Source organism: Prionailurus viverrinus, chromosome B3, assembly GCF_022837055.1.
Source record: "Prionailurus viverrinus isolate Anna chromosome B3, UM_Priviv_1.0, whole genome shotgun sequence".
NCBI lineage: Eukaryota > Metazoa > Chordata > Mammalia > Carnivora > Felidae > Prionailurus > Prionailurus viverrinus.
Genome location: NC_062566.1, coordinates 79,748,137 through 79,764,795, shown reverse-complemented (window position 1 = coordinate 79,764,795; position 16,659 = coordinate 79,748,137). Strand labels below are relative to the sequence as shown.

General features: G+C 35.5%; 1 protein-coding gene across 3 annotated transcripts in view; it reads left to right on the top strand.

The window, feature by feature from the left end:
• The window catches only part of BAZ1A (bromodomain adjacent to zinc finger domain 1A), a 95,696-nt gene that overhangs the window by 36,371 nt on the left and 42,666 nt on the right, over positions 1 to 16,659 (top strand). For all 3 annotated transcript variants that reach the window (XM_047862002.1, XM_047862003.1, XM_047862001.1), the window contains 5 exons: positions 7,528 to 7,629; positions 9,422 to 9,509; positions 14,470 to 14,604; positions 15,616 to 15,715; positions 16,392 to 16,558. In XM_047862002.1, coding sequence (XP_047717958.1) covers positions 7,528 to 7,629; positions 9,422 to 9,509; positions 14,470 to 14,604; positions 15,616 to 15,715; positions 16,392 to 16,558 — 592 coding nt within the window. The remainder of the gene's footprint in view (positions 1 to 7,527; positions 7,630 to 9,421; positions 9,510 to 14,469; positions 14,605 to 15,615; positions 15,716 to 16,391; positions 16,559 to 16,659) is intronic.

Here is a 16,659-nt window from a genome sequence, read left to right as displayed (position 1 = left end):
ATTTAACAAGAAGAACCTCTGCTTTAGAAATGTTAATTGGCATTGCACAAAGTCACCTAGCTAGTACATTGCCTGACAGAAAAAAATGATTTTTAGATGAGTGAACGAAGCATGACATGGCCCTATATGTTAAGTCTTGATACATCGCATTTTTTGAGTTGCTACAATTAAGTAGAAAAAGAAATTAATAGGTCATTTGTGTCCCTCATTGAATGTAGGGTTTATGATGCAAAACTATTGGGGATTATGTAGTTAATATATATCCTTTAGCAGCTCTGACAGTAGTTCATGTGTTTTGTTTGGAGCGTTTCAAAGATTGTAACCCTTAAGTGGAGTTAATTATATATTAGTTTATTTATTTCGAGAGAGAGAAAGAGCATGCATGCATGCACGCACAAAGAAAGAGGGAGAGAGAGAGAATCCCAAGCAGGTGAAGCCTGACACGGGGCTCAGTCTCACAGATAATGAGATCATGACCTGAGCCGAAATCAAGAGTCTGGATGCTTAACCAACTGAACTACCCAAGTGCGCCTGTAGTAACCCTTAACCTAATCTTCTAATTCTTGTAGGTGCTGTGAGGTGCTTAGGATGAGGAATGTCTAGACTCTTAGGTTCAGCACTCTATTATTCAGCTCATTAATGTCCTTTCTCTTCCTTATAGATTTGAATATGAACTACATGCATAGTTTGTGGCTAATTTGTTACTTTGAGTATAAAGCAAATTAATTCATAATCCCAGTTAGTAATAATAAATATTTTGCTTGTTATACACAGCAAATTAATTCATAATCCCAGTTAGTAATAGTAAATATTTTGCTTGTTATATGTACCATTTAGAGCACTTGTGCCACTTATAACAAGCTTATCACAGAATAGTACTGAATTTGACCATAATTTCCTATCTGAATATGTTGTGCCTTATCCCGTGAATATAGGTACTTGGGACAGACCCTTGCAGTAGGAAAAGTGAGTAAGCTGGTCAATTACTTTATTCACAGATATTTTAACTTGTTTGTGATTCTCAAAAAATCTGAGCCTTCGCTATACATCAGCATCATAAAATGCCTACTTGTTTGTAGATTTGCTACCACTGTATCCTAAGATACCAGGAAAGGTGAAACATAGTCATCTTTGGACCTTTGTTCTTTTATTTCTATTAATTCAGTAAGTAAGAAATTTACCTTGTCTTGGTTGCTCCCTGACAATAAAACATAATATAGAGTTTTTCATGTTTCAGTACGGGACTTGAAGGGATGGGAATGGAACAGTTATTGGCATTTTCCATGAGTTGAGCTGTATAAAGGCACCCACATATGTTCTCTTATTTTATTCCTCAGAACCATTCTAAAAGGGTAGATGATCATTTTCTTATATCATTGAGGAGAAATGGAAGTTCAGAGTTAGAAAAGTTTTCCAGCATCATAGTTCATAATATCTGCAAGACATACTAAGGCAGCATATTTAGAATTAAACATATTTAGGGGCGCCTGGGTGGCTTGGTCGGTTAAGCGTCCGACTTCAGCTCAGGTCATGATATCACGGTCCATGAGTTTGAGCCCTGCGTCAGGCTCTGTGCTGACAGCTCAGAGCCTGGAGCCTGTTGCAGATTCTGTGTCTCCCTCTCTCTGCCCCTCCCCTGTTCATGCTCTGTCTCTCTCTGTCTCAAAAATAAATAAACGTTAAAAAAAAATTTTTTTTTAAGAATTAAACATATTTAGAATTTACATAGATCATTAAGATGATCACCAGCGTTTTTTGAGGGAGTGAAGGGTTAAGATATATATATAACATAATATTTTCTGTTTTAACCATCTTAAGTGTATAATTCAATGGCATTAATTGCATTCACCGTGTCATACCTCTATCACCACTATTCCCAAAACCTTTTCTTTACCCCAAACAGAAACTCTGTGCCCATTAGGTAGTAATTCTACATTCCCTTCTCTCCCTTCATCACCTAGTAACCTCTAATCTGCTTTCTGTCTCTATGAATTTACTCATTCTAGATATTTCATATAAGTGGAGTCATACTGTATTTGTTCTTTTGTGTCTGGCTTATTTCAGTTAGTACTATTTTTCAAATTACATCCATGTTGTAGCATGTTGAGATTTATGATAGAGCCTTTGGTATACCTATCTAAATATACTTTAGAATGAGATGAGGCTAATTTTTGTAATCATTCCTTTTTAGGGCTATACATTCCCTTGTATGTATATACTACATTATATTTATCCATTCAAGTGATAGACATTTGAGTTTCCACTTTTTGGCTATTATGAATAATGCTGCAGTGATTATTGATGTACCAGCACGTATTCAAGTCCCTATTTTAAATTCTTTTGGGTATATACTCAAAAGTGGAATTGCTGAGTCATATGACAATTGCTTAACTTATTGAGGAACTGCCAAACTGCTTTTCACAGCAGCTCCACTATTTTACATACTTAACAGCAATATATAAGGATTCCAATTTTTCCACATCTTCACCAGCACTCACTATTTTTCAAGTGTTTTGATTATAGCCATCCTAGTGGGATGAAGTGGTATCTCATTGTCATTTTGACTTGAATTTCCTTAATCACTAATGATAATGAGCCTCTTTTCACGTGCTTATTGTCATTTGTGTATCTTCCTTGGAAGATATACAAGTCCTGTGCCAATTTTTACATTGGCTTATTTGTCCTTTTGTTCAGTTATGAGTTCTTTATATATTCTAGTCATCAGATTTTTTTTAATAGAATATTTTGATACATTTGGGGGAGCATATTCATTAATTTTTTCAAAGTTAGTTTTACATCAGTAAAAGTAAGAAATTAAAGGCTTGACTTTTTATAAAGTTGCTTTCTCTCAGAACAACATATTATTAGCTTACTCCTCAGTCTGGGCATGGACTGCAGAATCTGATTGAATTAAACAGTAAACTACATATTTACCTTTGTAGGTCAGCTTTTGTTGGCGGGCAGCAGTCAGGGTTTTAGGAAGCAGGTTACTTATTTATTTTGAGGATGGGTATTAACACCTTAAACATATGTTTCTTAAACTATATTTGTGAAAGAGGCTGAGAAAATTGTTACTCTTCTTATCACAAAGCCATGGACAAAGTCATGGACATTGCAGCCTTATACATTTTAGTGCTCTTTGACCCTCAGCTTAACATTCTTGCAGAACTCTCCAACATCTTTGCCAGAACTGGGTTCTAGAATAACACTATGGGGGCGCCTGGGTGGCGCAGTCGGTTAAGCGTCCGACTTCAGCCAGGTCACGATCTCGCGGTCCGGGAGTTCGAGCCCCGCGTCAGCCTCTGGGCTGATGACTCAGAGCCTGGAGCCTGTTTCCGATTCTGTGTCTCCCTCTCTCTCTGCCCCTCCCCCGTTCATGCTCTGTCTCTCTCTGTCCCAAAAATAAATAAACATTGAAAAAAAAAATTAAAAAAAAAAATAGAATAACACTATGAAGTCATTTTCTCCTTCAGCTATTTACCATGGGATTCATGACAGAGCCTTTGCTGTACGGATCTAAATATACTTAAGAATGAGATGAGGCTAATTTTATACAGTTAGGATACTTTGTGTAGATTATATAATATAAAGAATAGTTTAAATTTAAAATTATTCATTTATTTTATGTATATATAAGCAAATTTTATTTTAAAAATTGACTTGCTACTCTCACAATTGTAGCAGTAAATAAAAGTTAAGACTAGAGAAGATAATTTAATTTGCATCATATAGAACATAACAGATTTAGGGTTTTATCTGTTAGTCCTGCTCTTTGAAACATGCATATTGTGTATCTGCTCTTAGTGTTCCTTTACTCATCTCATGTTTGCCCATCAAGTGTGGATTGAGTAATGTTATACTTATGTCTACTATTGTTCCTCTCCCTTCAAAGTTACTAAAATATTTAAAGAAAATTTATATTTGAAAACCCTCACATCTTGTTGAGACCAGTCTCTGTAACTACATGATACAAATTTCCTTTCTTAATGAAAGAGCCAAGTACAATTTGCTCCTTTGCAATCACAAATTCTCCGAAAATTGAACTAAACTGATAGACAGTACCAACTAAAACAGTCCTGAAAGTCCTGAAAATATTCACTAGCTTACCATCTGATTTTAGTAGGCAGGTATGCCAAGTATACGTCAGTGTGTTTAGTTGCTTTTAGGGTTTGTAGAAGAAACTAAGTACAGTATCTGTGGCAACTCAGATTGGTAGGTAAATAATACTTTGTAATAATATACTCTGCTATTGTGATTTAAGGCTTTACAAAGTTAAGGCCCTTTACAATGGATCAGTGTTTTATGCAGTCCTATCTAGGCAGGTATTATTTAAAGTTTTAAAATATCATAAAAACATTATCCTAACTTGAAAATAGTACATGAACAAGATACATTTTTGGTAACATCTTATATCCTAGTGGTAATTTGCAAGAGCACAAGGAAAAACTAGGAACCTTGAGGAATATATTGTATATCCTGTTTAAAATTCTTTATGTACTGACTTTCTTCATGCAGTGTAATCTGACTATATTGTTAACCTGCTTAATTGTTAGTAAGATTACAGAATCTGAGTGTTATTTTTAAAGAAGTAGACCTAATTGTTTTGCTAATTGTAATTCATATATGAAATTTTAATGTATGAGAAGGTTAGCATTTGAAATTAAAACAAAAAACCCATAAGTAACCATTTGTGCTGAAAGCTTAATTATCTGGTCTTTTGTCATTTCTATTGTACTGTTAAAAAAATTTTAATTGCTTTTGTATTACCAGTATTACCATGGAATAGCAACAAATGGAATTTCCATTTTGAGAAAATAAAAGTAGAACTAAAATTTAACATATATAATGGGCATATTGAAATATTATATATTTATAAAATAAATGATAAAATTTTATGAATAAATCATTGGAATAGCAATCTGATTTCTATAAATGTAACATTAGGTGTTAGTGTGCTATATAGAACTGGTAACAGATCTGCACTTGTTGGCAATAAAATCAGTCCATTAGTCACAGTCATGGTTAAGGTCACTACATTCCATTTAGTATTCCAGCTGTTTAGGCCTAGGCTTTAGGAAGCAAGGAAGAAAAATTATTAAAATGGGGTTTCTTTTTAATATTGTCTTTTAATTCCTGTCTTATAGGTGAATCCATATGATAAGCAGTTTCTGTTGGTCTCTAATAACTGTACTTCTTTGGAAAGAATCCAATTATGATTTTTATCCTGTATAGAGTTTTGTGTAAGAGTTGCAACAAAACCCCCATAAGAATATTTGCACTAATTGGAAAAAAAGATTTTGATTCTATTATGCTTTATTTTCACAAATGAATTTCATGACATAGCAAGAAAAAACAAAAAAATAATTTTATACATGAAAAGTCACCTTTTTATAGCCTTAAATCCATTAAGATAAAGTCCACAAACAAGTTTTCTATAAACAAATAATATATAAACAAATTTATAATTATGACTTAAAATAAAATTATATACTGCCACTTTTAGTAATCTTTTAATTCTACTTGATCATCCCCTATATGTATAAAATGGTAGTGATTAATTGCTAAGTTAACACCTCTTCAGAAAACTATATTAAGATTAAAAACTCAGTCAATCAAATCTGTTGTTCTTGAACACCTGCCACTGATTCATTAAAACTTGTTTTTCTTTTTTCCCCTCTTTTCATTTCAAGAAATTCCTTTATTGGAAACCCACATCAGTATTGTTCTCTGAACACTTAGAGTTCTCTCTCTTTGGCTCTTTTGGAACAGTGCTTTTCAAACTGCAGATTATGGCCTCATGTATGTTGTGAAATTAATTTAATGAGGAACTTTAATAGAATAGAAAATATTAGATTGCATTTCATATAGTCAGGGTGAATGATTAAATATATCTTCTAGTTTCTATGTATCCTGGGTCTCCATGTAAAGATCCTTGGTCTTCCAACTAGGAAGTTAATGCTGTTAAAGGTGAACACTTCAGTTTTATTTGTGTGATTGTCTCCTGCATCCCTTTTGTGTGGAGTCTCTCCCCACCCCCCACTTTGTGTTTACTGTATTTATATCACTTTGACTGTATCTGACCCTCATTGCTGAATGCTTCCTTTGTCATCCTTTCATATCATTTTCTTCTCAGTAACCCTTACTTACACCCCGTTACATATGCACTTGCGTGCACAGGGGCAGCTTTTTAAGAGTCCAACCACTTGTCTCCCTGCTGCACCACTACCACCTTAGTCTGTTGTGCCATCAGTTCTCACTTGGTTCATTGCATTACCTTTCTAAAGAATATCCTTGTTTGCACTCTTGCCCCGTAATCTGGCAGCCAGAGTGATCTTTCTGATCTGATAAGTTAAATCATTATCACCCCATTATTCAGTATCCTCTAGTGTCTTTTCTGAGTAAAATCTAAATGGTGGCCTATAATCTAGCCCTTCTATTTCCTCTCTGGCTGTATCTTCTTTTATTCTCCTTATTTATTCTGCTTCTTGTAGAAACCATGCCTACATCCACCCCAGGCCTTTACACTCCTTTCTCTCTTCCTTTAAACTTATTTTCAAGATTTTCTCATGAGTTGCTCCCTCTTTTCTTTCAGATCTCTGCTTAAATGTTAAGTTCCTATAAGCCCTATCTGGTCAATTTATCAGGACTGTCACTATCTAAAATAGAGTACCTCTACCTGGCGGTGTATTCCCTTGATAGCACTTACCACCTACTCTGTTGTGTATTTTTGTTTGTTTGCCTGTATCTCCCCAGTATAGTTCTATTTTGTTCACTACTTAATCCTTATTGTTTAGTATTTGGCACATTATAGGCTTTTAACTATTTATTGGATAGATGGATGAATGCGTCCTCAAAGGGAAGAAAAGATGAGAAGTTGGTGGAGGCAAGGATTAAAGGTATAGCCTCTGCCAGGTCTTAAAACAGGGTAAACTACATTATCTCCACTTTTGCTCTTGGATTACATAGCTATGAAGAAGAAAGCTTAAAAGCAAATCCAAGAGCTATTTTGTTTACAAATTTATCTTATCTAAACTCGGTACTCAGTGCTTACTCATCTCTAGTTGATTTCTTCACACAGGAAAATTTATTGAATGAGTAAAATACCTACCTAAGATAAAATAGTGCTTTGTACTATTTTGGCTAATAAACTTGTGAGGGATGTCAGTAACTTATAAAATTCTAGTTAAACTGGGGTGCCTGGGTGGCTCAGTCGGTTAAATGTCTGACGTCAGTCAGCTCAGGTCATGATCTCATGGCTCATGAGTTTGAGCCCCGCGTCGGGCTATGTGCTGACAGCTCAGAGCCTGGAGCCTGCTTCAGATTCTATCTCCCTCTCTCTCTGCTCTTCCCCTGCTCGCACTCTGTCTCTCTCTCAAAAATAATAAATATTAAAAAAAATTTTTTTTTAATCCTAAACTAAAAACTCCTTAGATTCTGTGACAGTATGTTCTTAGAAACTAGATTTCCATTTAAAAGCTCACATTTTCAGACGAATTATTAACTGATTTGTGTCTTTGCTCTTTTTAGGAAGAAAAAAGATGCAGTTGACCCCTTATTATTCAAGTACAAGGTGCAACCCACTAAAAAAGAATTGTATGAGTGTGCTATTGTTAAAGCAACACAGATCAGGTAAAACTTGGTTTCTATCTATGCTGGTTTAAAAGACAATAATTATGTTTGATTAAGAAGATTCACTATATGGGCACCTGGGTGGCTGAGTTGGTTAAGCGTCTGACTGTTGATTTTGGCTCAGGTCATGAACTCATTGTCTGAGCCTTGCCTCAGGCTCCACGCTGGCAGTGTGGAGTCTGCTTGGGATTATCTCTCTCCCTCTCTCTCTGCCCCTACCCCACCCTAAATAAGTAAATAAATAAATAAGGGGTGCCTGGGTAGCTCACTCAGTTAAGCATCCGACTTGGGCTCAGGTCATAATCTCTTGAGGTTGGTGAGTTCGAGCCCTGCATGTGGCTGTGTTGACAACTCAGAGCCTGGAGCCTACTTCAGATTCTGTGTCTCCCTCTCTCTCTTCCCCTCCCCCGCTTGCACTCTGTCTCTCTCAAAAATAAATTAAAAAAGGTTAAAAAAACAAAAACACCACATGTGGCTAGTGGGTGCCATGTAGGACAATATCATTCTTGAGGACTAGTATATTTATTCAATAGTCAAAAGATAATTACCTTCTTATTGTCATGTATTGTATGTATGGTGCTAGGATAGCACAGTAAACCAATCCTTTCTTTCCTATAATCCTTTATATATGAAAAGAATATACATTTTGAGGAGGCTACTACTTTAAAACTTCTGTCTTGTTCATTCACTCATAGAAGCTTTTAATTTGACTTTTTCTTGAAAGGAATACATTGAATTCAGTTAAAACATTTAATTTCCGAGGCACCTGGGTGGCTCAGTCAGTTAAGCATCTGACTTTGGCTCAGGTCATGATCTCACTGTTCGTGGGTTTGAGCTCCTCATTGGGCTCTACGTGGAGCCTGTTTAGAATTCTCTCTCTCTCTCTCTCTCTCTCTCTCTCTCTCTCTCTTTCTGTGCCCCTCCCTTGTGTGTGCTCTCTCTCTCTCTCAAAAATAAATAAGTAAACATTAAAACAACAACAACGTTTACTTTCCTTCCAGAACTTTTCCAGAAATATTTGAATGTTTGGAGTTTGTTTTGTTTTGTTTTTGGTTGTGTTATGTTTGTGTTTTTCTCAATTTGGGGCCAAGGAGAATCAAAAATAGAAAATTTTTAGAATATTTTTTTGAGAGAGAGAGAGAGCTCAGAAGCGTGTGTGTGAGCCAGGGAGGGGCAAAGGGAGAGGGAGAGAGAATCTCAAGCAGGCTCCATGACACGAGGCTCAATCCTCACAACCGTGAGATCATGACCTAAACCAAAAGTAACAGTTGGTTGCTTAACCAACAGAGCCACCAGGTGCCTCTGTTTTTAGAACCTTAATCCTATGAATTTATTTTAGAATTTGATAAAACCTGTGTTCAAGAATGTTCAAAATATCCATTTAAATGTTGACAGTGTTATGTGACATCTGGTAATCTACTGACTTTAATTTTTTTAAAGAATTTTAATGGTGGTATTTGGAGGAATGATCATCTAATTTTTAAAAATTTGGTTTACTCTCTGTAATATATTTTCCTTGAGGTTTATTTGATTTCTAAATGGTTCTTAAGCACCAAATGCATATACTATTTTTGTAACAAACATTTATAATAGATCCACTTGAGTAGATATTATAACATTCTACATAAATATTTGTGAAGTTTCTCATAACTTCTACATAAATACCATTGGAAAATGAATTGTCCTTTTCCTAGGCTTGAAATGAAGGTTATGGGTTTACAGAGATTATAGAGTTCAAACTGCATTCTTTTATACTAACACTTTACTCTTTCTCCTCCTTTTTCCACTGTAGCCGGAGAAAACACCTATTTTCTCGTGATAAATTAAAGCTTTTTCTGAAGCAACACTGTGAACCACAAGATGGAGTCATTAAAATTAAGGTAATCAGAGCAGTGAAATTATTTGTTGGAAGGAAGAAGAGAGAGAAATGGGCTGTGTTACATAGTTAAAACATTGCAGAAATTTTTTTTTTTTTTTTTTAGAAAGAGAGAACATGGGCAAAGACAGTGGGCAGAGGGAGACAGAGAGAGAATCCCAAACAGGCTTCATGCCCAAAACAGAGCTCAATGCAGGGCTTGATTCCACAACCATGAGATCATGACATGAGCCAAAATCAAGGGTTGGTGCTTAACGAACTGAGCCACCCAGGCACCCCAGAAATGTTATTTCAAAGTTGATTGAAAATAGTTCTTTTTGGGGTGCCTGGGTGGCTCAGTCGGTTAAGCAGCCGACTTCAACTCGGGTCATGATCTCGCAGTCCGTGAGTTCGAGCCCCGCATCGGGCTCTGTGCTGACAGCTCAGAGCCTGGAGCCTGTTTCAGATTCTGTGTCTCCCTCTCTCTGATCCCCCGTTCATGCTTTGTCTCTCTCTGTCTCAAAAATAAATAAACATTAAAAAAAAATTAAATAAAATAAAAAAGAAAATAGTTCTTTTTATCTGTAGCCAATTGTTACTAATTTTCTCTCTGTTTAAGGATTAAATACTATTTTGCAATTGCTAGAATTACTAGGTGGCTCAGGTAGTGTACTTTTTTTTCCCCTTGTAAAAAAAAAAAAAAAAAAATCAACCAAGACAGGTGATAATAGATGGAAAACTTAGAAAAAGAAAATGTTATAGGGGAAGGAGGCAACTATATTTTTCTAAGTGTGGTTCTGGCTTACAAAAATAAGTTCAATACACAATGGAGTACTATGTGGCAATGAGGAAGAATGAAATATGGCCCTTTGTAGCAACGTGGATGGAACTGGAGAGTGTGATGCTAAGTGAAATAAGCCATACAGAGAAAGACATATACCATAGGTTTTCACTCTTATGTGGATCCTGAAGAACTTAACAGGAACCCATGGGGGAGTGGAAGGAAAAAAAAAAGAGAGAGAGGTTAGAGTGGGAGAGAGACAAAGCATAAGAGACTCTTAAAAAATGAGAACAAACTGAGGGCTGATGGGGGGTGGGAGGGAGGGGAGGGTGGGTGATGGGTACTGAAGAGGGCACCTCTTGGGATGAGCACTGGATGTTGTATGGAAACCAATTTGACAGTAAATTTCATATATTTAAAAAAAAAACAAAAATAAGTTCAAAGAACAGATCCTACTGGATAAGAAAACAATATATATAATAAAAAGAACATCAGAGACCAATACTAAGCAGATGGCTTATATTTTATTCAGAAACATTAAAAGGGAAAAATCAAGTTTAGAAATCTCACATGTGTAACGAAAGTTAAATGGTAAAACAAAAACTAATTTTTTTAATTGAGAAATACTTTACTCATATTGGGAGAAATATGTAAAAAAGCAGTGGAATGGGTAGAGGGATGTATGCATGTGTCAAAAATCAGCTACCGTATGATTAAGATTTGTGTAACACATAATATGTGTTATATCAAAAGGAAATAAATGTTTAAAAAAGGATATATGAATTTACTCTGTGAAAAATAGCATTTAAGATCTCTAGAGACCAAGATAGATTATTTAACAAATAAAACTGGGACACTTGGTTAACTTTGGAAAAACAAAGTTAGATCTAACAAAGGAGGGAAAAAAGGAAATGAAATGAAACAATTCTTAATGTTATGCATACTAAAGAACAAGAGGAAAGAAATACCAAGGATAAGACTGATTTGAAATATAAACTTATTTAGGTTTAAAAACATCATGAGGGGCACCTGGGTGGTTTAGTCAGTTAAGCATCCCACTCTTGACTTTGGCTCAGGTCATGATCTCACCGTTCATAAGTTCGAGGCCAGCTTCAGGCTCTGTGTGAATGGTGTGGAGCCTGCCTGGGATGCTCTCTCTCCCTCTCTTTACCTCTCCCTCACTTGTGCACATGCTGTCTCTCTCTCAGAATAAATAAACAAAAAAAATAAAATAAAAATGTAATGAATGCATTTCAAGGGCAAAGTGCTAGAAGAAAACTACTTTCAGTTAATACAGTGAGGAACTCAAATCAATTAGAAAAACATAAGTACCCCAGTAGAAAAATAGACAAATAGGCATGATCAAACTTCACGATGGATGAAATATAAAAACTTAAAAACATAAGATAGAATCATCTGAAAAATAATTTTTTTAATGTGAGCATATTTATGTATTTGTCTTGATAATAAGAAAATGCTTAAATTGTGCTCAATCTATGCATCATTTAAAACCACAGGTAGCCATGTTAAAAGGAAGCTTCCAAAAAGCTAATGAATCAAATACTTGTGAGAAGTGGCTAGAACAGTACCTAGCACAGGGAGGTAGTCAGCCAGTATGTGAATAGTTAGCTGTGGTATGTGTATCATAAATAGCAAGTTGACCAATTTCCCTAATTTACAAAAATCTCTTAATATCAATTAACAAAAACAACCCAATTGGGAGAAAATGATAAAGAGCATCAGCGGTTTTTTACCAAGGAAAGTAGTCAATAAACATGAACAGAAGTTCAGCGTAATAAATACATGAAAATTAGGGGTGCCTGGGCGGCTCAGTTGGTTAAGCGTCCAACTGTTGATGTCAGTTCAGGTCATGATCTGGCAGTTCATGAGTTCGAGCCCCACATCAGGCTCTATGCTGATGGTGGAGAGCCTGCTTGGGATTCTGTCTCTGCCGCTCCCCCGTTTGTGCTTTCTCTCTCTCTCAAAATAAATAAACATAAAAAAAAATTTTTTAATAAGTAAATGAAAGTTAAAGTGACAGTAAACAATTTTCTCTTTGAGTAACAAAAGATTATTTATGGGTTTTCTAGTGTACTTGCATACATGTTGCAAGCACATATGCATACACACACACACACACACACACCCAAAGACAATAAAGTTTGATCCTGATGTGGTAAGTGTAGTCTGCTGTTAGGAGTGCTAAAAGAACACAAAGATATATTAGTTTATTGTGTATTATGTATGTATAAATAAGGAACATTGGCAATTAATGTATTAAAGCCTATTTTGACCTTTTTTGAGCATATATATTTGAAAAGAAGCCACTCATATCTTTATACGTATGGGCATTTGTATATTCAGGCGTTATATATATGGGATAGTCAACAACCATCTTAATAGACTTTAATGTAGAATCTTTAAATAGAGTCTTGATTTATTATGATGGCCAGAACTAATTGAATTTTAAATGTTAAAAGCTATGTTCTATCCACTAAGATTACAATTACTACATAGAAAATTTAATCCCCAGTTGAAGTGTTTCAGTTTTGTTAAAAATTTAAATTTTTGTATCATTTTCTTATACATTTTCTGAAAGATATTTCTATAAGTAGCATGTTTTCTTCTAGAGAAAGAAAGAATAATGATCTTGGCTGTTAGGCCAAAAGTAATCTTCAGAATTACTAATCAAAAATAAAAAGGTTAAAGTTGGACATGAATGAAAGGTGAACAGGTTCTGAAACTTTTTTGGATTTAGCGGTTATCCTAGAACCACACCACTTCTGGTAGGAATGAGTTTGACTTCAGGATGCCTGGGGGGCTCAGTCGGTTAAGCATTCGACTTTGGCTCAGGTCATGATCTCACGGTTCGTGTGGGTTCAAGCCCCACATCCCGCCCTGTGCTGACGGCTCAGAGCCTGGAGCCTGCTTCGGATTCGGTGTCTCCCTCGCTGCTCCTCCCCCAGTCATGCTTTATCTCAAAAATGAATAAACATTAAAAATTTTTTTTTAATGTGTTTGACTTCTCTGAACTTAAACTCTATTGAAAGTTGATAATTTTTCAGCATTTCTGCTGTCTGCCACATCAGCTTTAAAATTTGATAAAAGTCTTGGGGCGCCTGGGTGGCTCAGTCGGTTGAGTGTCTGACTTCGGCTCAGGTCACGATCTCGCGGTCCGTGAGTTCGAGCCCCACGTCGGGCTCCGTGCTGACGGCTCAGAGCCTGGAGCCTGTTTCAGATTCTGTGTCTCCCTCTCTCTCTCTGACCCTCCCCCATTCGTGCTCTGTCTCTCTCTGTCTCAAAAATAAATAAACGTTAAAAAAAAATTTTTTTTTAAATAAAATTTGATAAAAGTCTTTAAAATTTTTTTTTAACATTTATTTATTTTTGGGACAGAGAGAGACAGAGCATGAACGGGGGAGGGGCAGAGAGAGAGGGAGACACAGAATCAGAAACAGGCTCCAGGCTCTGAGCCATCAGCCCAGAGCCTGACGCAGGGCTCGAACTCACGGACGGCGAGATTGAGACCTGGCTGAAGTCGGACGCTTAACCGACTGCGCCACCCAGGCGCCCCTAAAATTTGATAAAAGTCTTTAAATTAAAAAAAAAAGTCTTTAAGTTATCACCCTGAATGGGGGGGGGGGGTCTAAAATGTACAGTAGTTAAGAAATGGTTGAGAAAAAATGTATTGGGTTGATACAGTGGGGTTTTTTTTAAAGATTTTATTTTTACGTAATCTCTAACATCCAAAGTGGGGCTCAAACTTACAACTCTGAGATCAAGAGTCACCTCCTTCACTGACTGAGCCAGCCCAAGCACAGTGGACTTTAAATGTTAAGTCATTGGATTATTTATTTACATAGAAAATTCCATACAAAATTAGTCAAAACAAAGCAAACTGCAAAAGATTATTATATAAATGTAATTTTGTAATGGTTTTAGAATTTAAGAAACTGTTGAAACATTCTTGTGTATTTTATGTGAAAAAATTCTTTGCATTGTGGTTTTCCTTCTGGTAAAGCTAATTAATAATAGATTAAGTAAATCAGCTAAAATGTGTAATACTGTATATTAACACATGAAATTCTGTGTCGAAATCTTTTCAACCTGGTCTTTAACAGCAGTCATACATGACATTTTAGAGTACATCTATAAATGGTTTCCTAATTATGTTATTATTGTACCCTATATTTTTTTTATGAAGGCGTCATCTCTTTCAACATATAAAATAGCAGAACAAGATTTTTCTTATTTCTTTCCTGATGATCCACCCACATTTATCTTCAGTCCTGCTAACAGAAGAAGAGGGAGACCTCCCAAACGAGTATCTATTAGCCAGGTAAGTAGAGAATGGATAAAAACTACATTGTAGCTCTTAATAAAACTATTCATAATCAAGAGCAGTGTTTGGCTCCCCTCACCCACATAGCTTTAGGAAGGAACACATTCCTTCATATACAGTGTATGTACTGTGCGTTGAAAACTACTTAGCAGTGAAGCCTGTAGAAGTCTCAAGTGTGAATTAGACATAGCTTTAATGCCACAGGGATTTTATACCAAAGTGGAAGCAAGCATATAAGCAGTTACTGAAATACAGGGAATAAATCATGAAATCAAAACATGAAGAACGTTTAAAAAATATGAAATAATAAAAATATCACACTAAACATGTTACACACCATTATGCTCACAAGAAGTACCATAAAAATAAATCCTTTTGGGGTGCCTGGGTAGCTCAGTTGGTTGCTTGACCGACTTTGGCTCAGGTCATGATCTCGCAGTTTGTGAGTTCAAGCTCCGCGTTGGCTCTGTGCTGACAGCTCAGAGCCTGAAGCCTACTTCAGATTCTGTGTCTCCCCCTCTCTCTACCCTTCCCCTGCTCACGCTCTGTGTCTGTCTCTCAATAGTAAAAAAATGTTGAAAAAAAATTTTTTAATAAAAATAAAATAAAATAAAACCTTTTGACATTATTAACATTTACCACAAGAATATTTTTGACATGCACTTCTTTCATATTTGATGTCTATGCCATTTAGTTTATAAGGTACCTTAGAAAAATTTTTTGTTTTTTCTAATGCATATATTTAAGGCTGTCCTTGTAGATTACCAGTTGTTTTTCCTGGGAGGTTTTTGTACTAATTTGTAGAACTATAGAACTAACCTCATATTCTGTATGTTACTATGATTAAAGTTATTAAAGTTTTGTTAGGCTTAGAATAAAACCTCATTGTAGTATAAGGAAAGTATAATTGATGAGAGTTTTTAAAACTTTATTATTATTGTAAGAACAAGGCAGACCATCTGTCTGAAAAGTTGTGGTGTTCTATAACTAGTTTCTCTGTTTTTTTAGGAAGACAATGTTGTTAATAAACAAACAATTGCAGGTTATAAGAACAAAGCTACTAAAGAAAGAGACAAACTTTTGAAGCAAGAAGAAATGAAGTCACTGGGTGAGTTTTAACATTCTCTTCAACAACTGTTTAGGTACAGGAAAGAATATTTCTCTTTCTGAAATGGCATATTTCTGTTATTTGGGTTTTTTTTTTTTTTTTCCTTGTAAGCATAAATATTTCTTGCCCCTTAGGTATCTATAAATTTTTATGATGAATAAAACCTGTGTTCATCTCTTAAAACAATATTTCAAGGGAGAGCATATCCTCTGTTAAACCAAGCTAATGCTTAGATTAAGCACAAATTGGAGTTTCCATGGCTTACAGACTGTTTGGGGCCATTTTTTTGCTTTATAAAACAGTGCTTTCCAGATGTGACTGTACATATGAATCACTTGGGAATCTTATTAAAATGAAGATTCTGAATTAGTAGGTCTGGGTGGGAGAAGAGATTCTGCTTTTCTAAAAAGGTGATACTTTGCTCCTGGTCTTAGGACCAGGGCTTCACAGCAGGGCTTTGAAATAGCAGGTATGTTTGTCCCTGGTCAGTAGTTTGTCTTAAATGCAGCCAACTTGCTTTCCCATTTGAATCACCTGCTGGCTCCCTCCAGCAGTTTACAACACCTGAGTCTACTGATCCCATTTAACCATAAATTATTTCAGGAATTCTTTTGTTACATTAAAAAATGTGTTGTTTTCTGTCTGTGAACAGTTCTAAGTTTGACCTTCTCTACAGCTTTTGAAAAGGCTAAATTAAAAAGAGAAAAAGCAGATGCCCTAGAAGCAAAGAAAAAAGAAAAGGAAGATAAAGAGAAAAAGAAGGAAGAATTGAAGAAAATTGTTGAAGAAGAGAGACTGAAGAAGAAAGAAGAAAAAGAGAGACTTAAAATTGAAAGAGAAAAGGTATTCATTCAAGTATTTTAGCTATGCTGTCTATATAATAGTATTTTACATATTTAAATTCATAGTTAATTTTTAAATGCTTTTACCACTTTGATTCACAT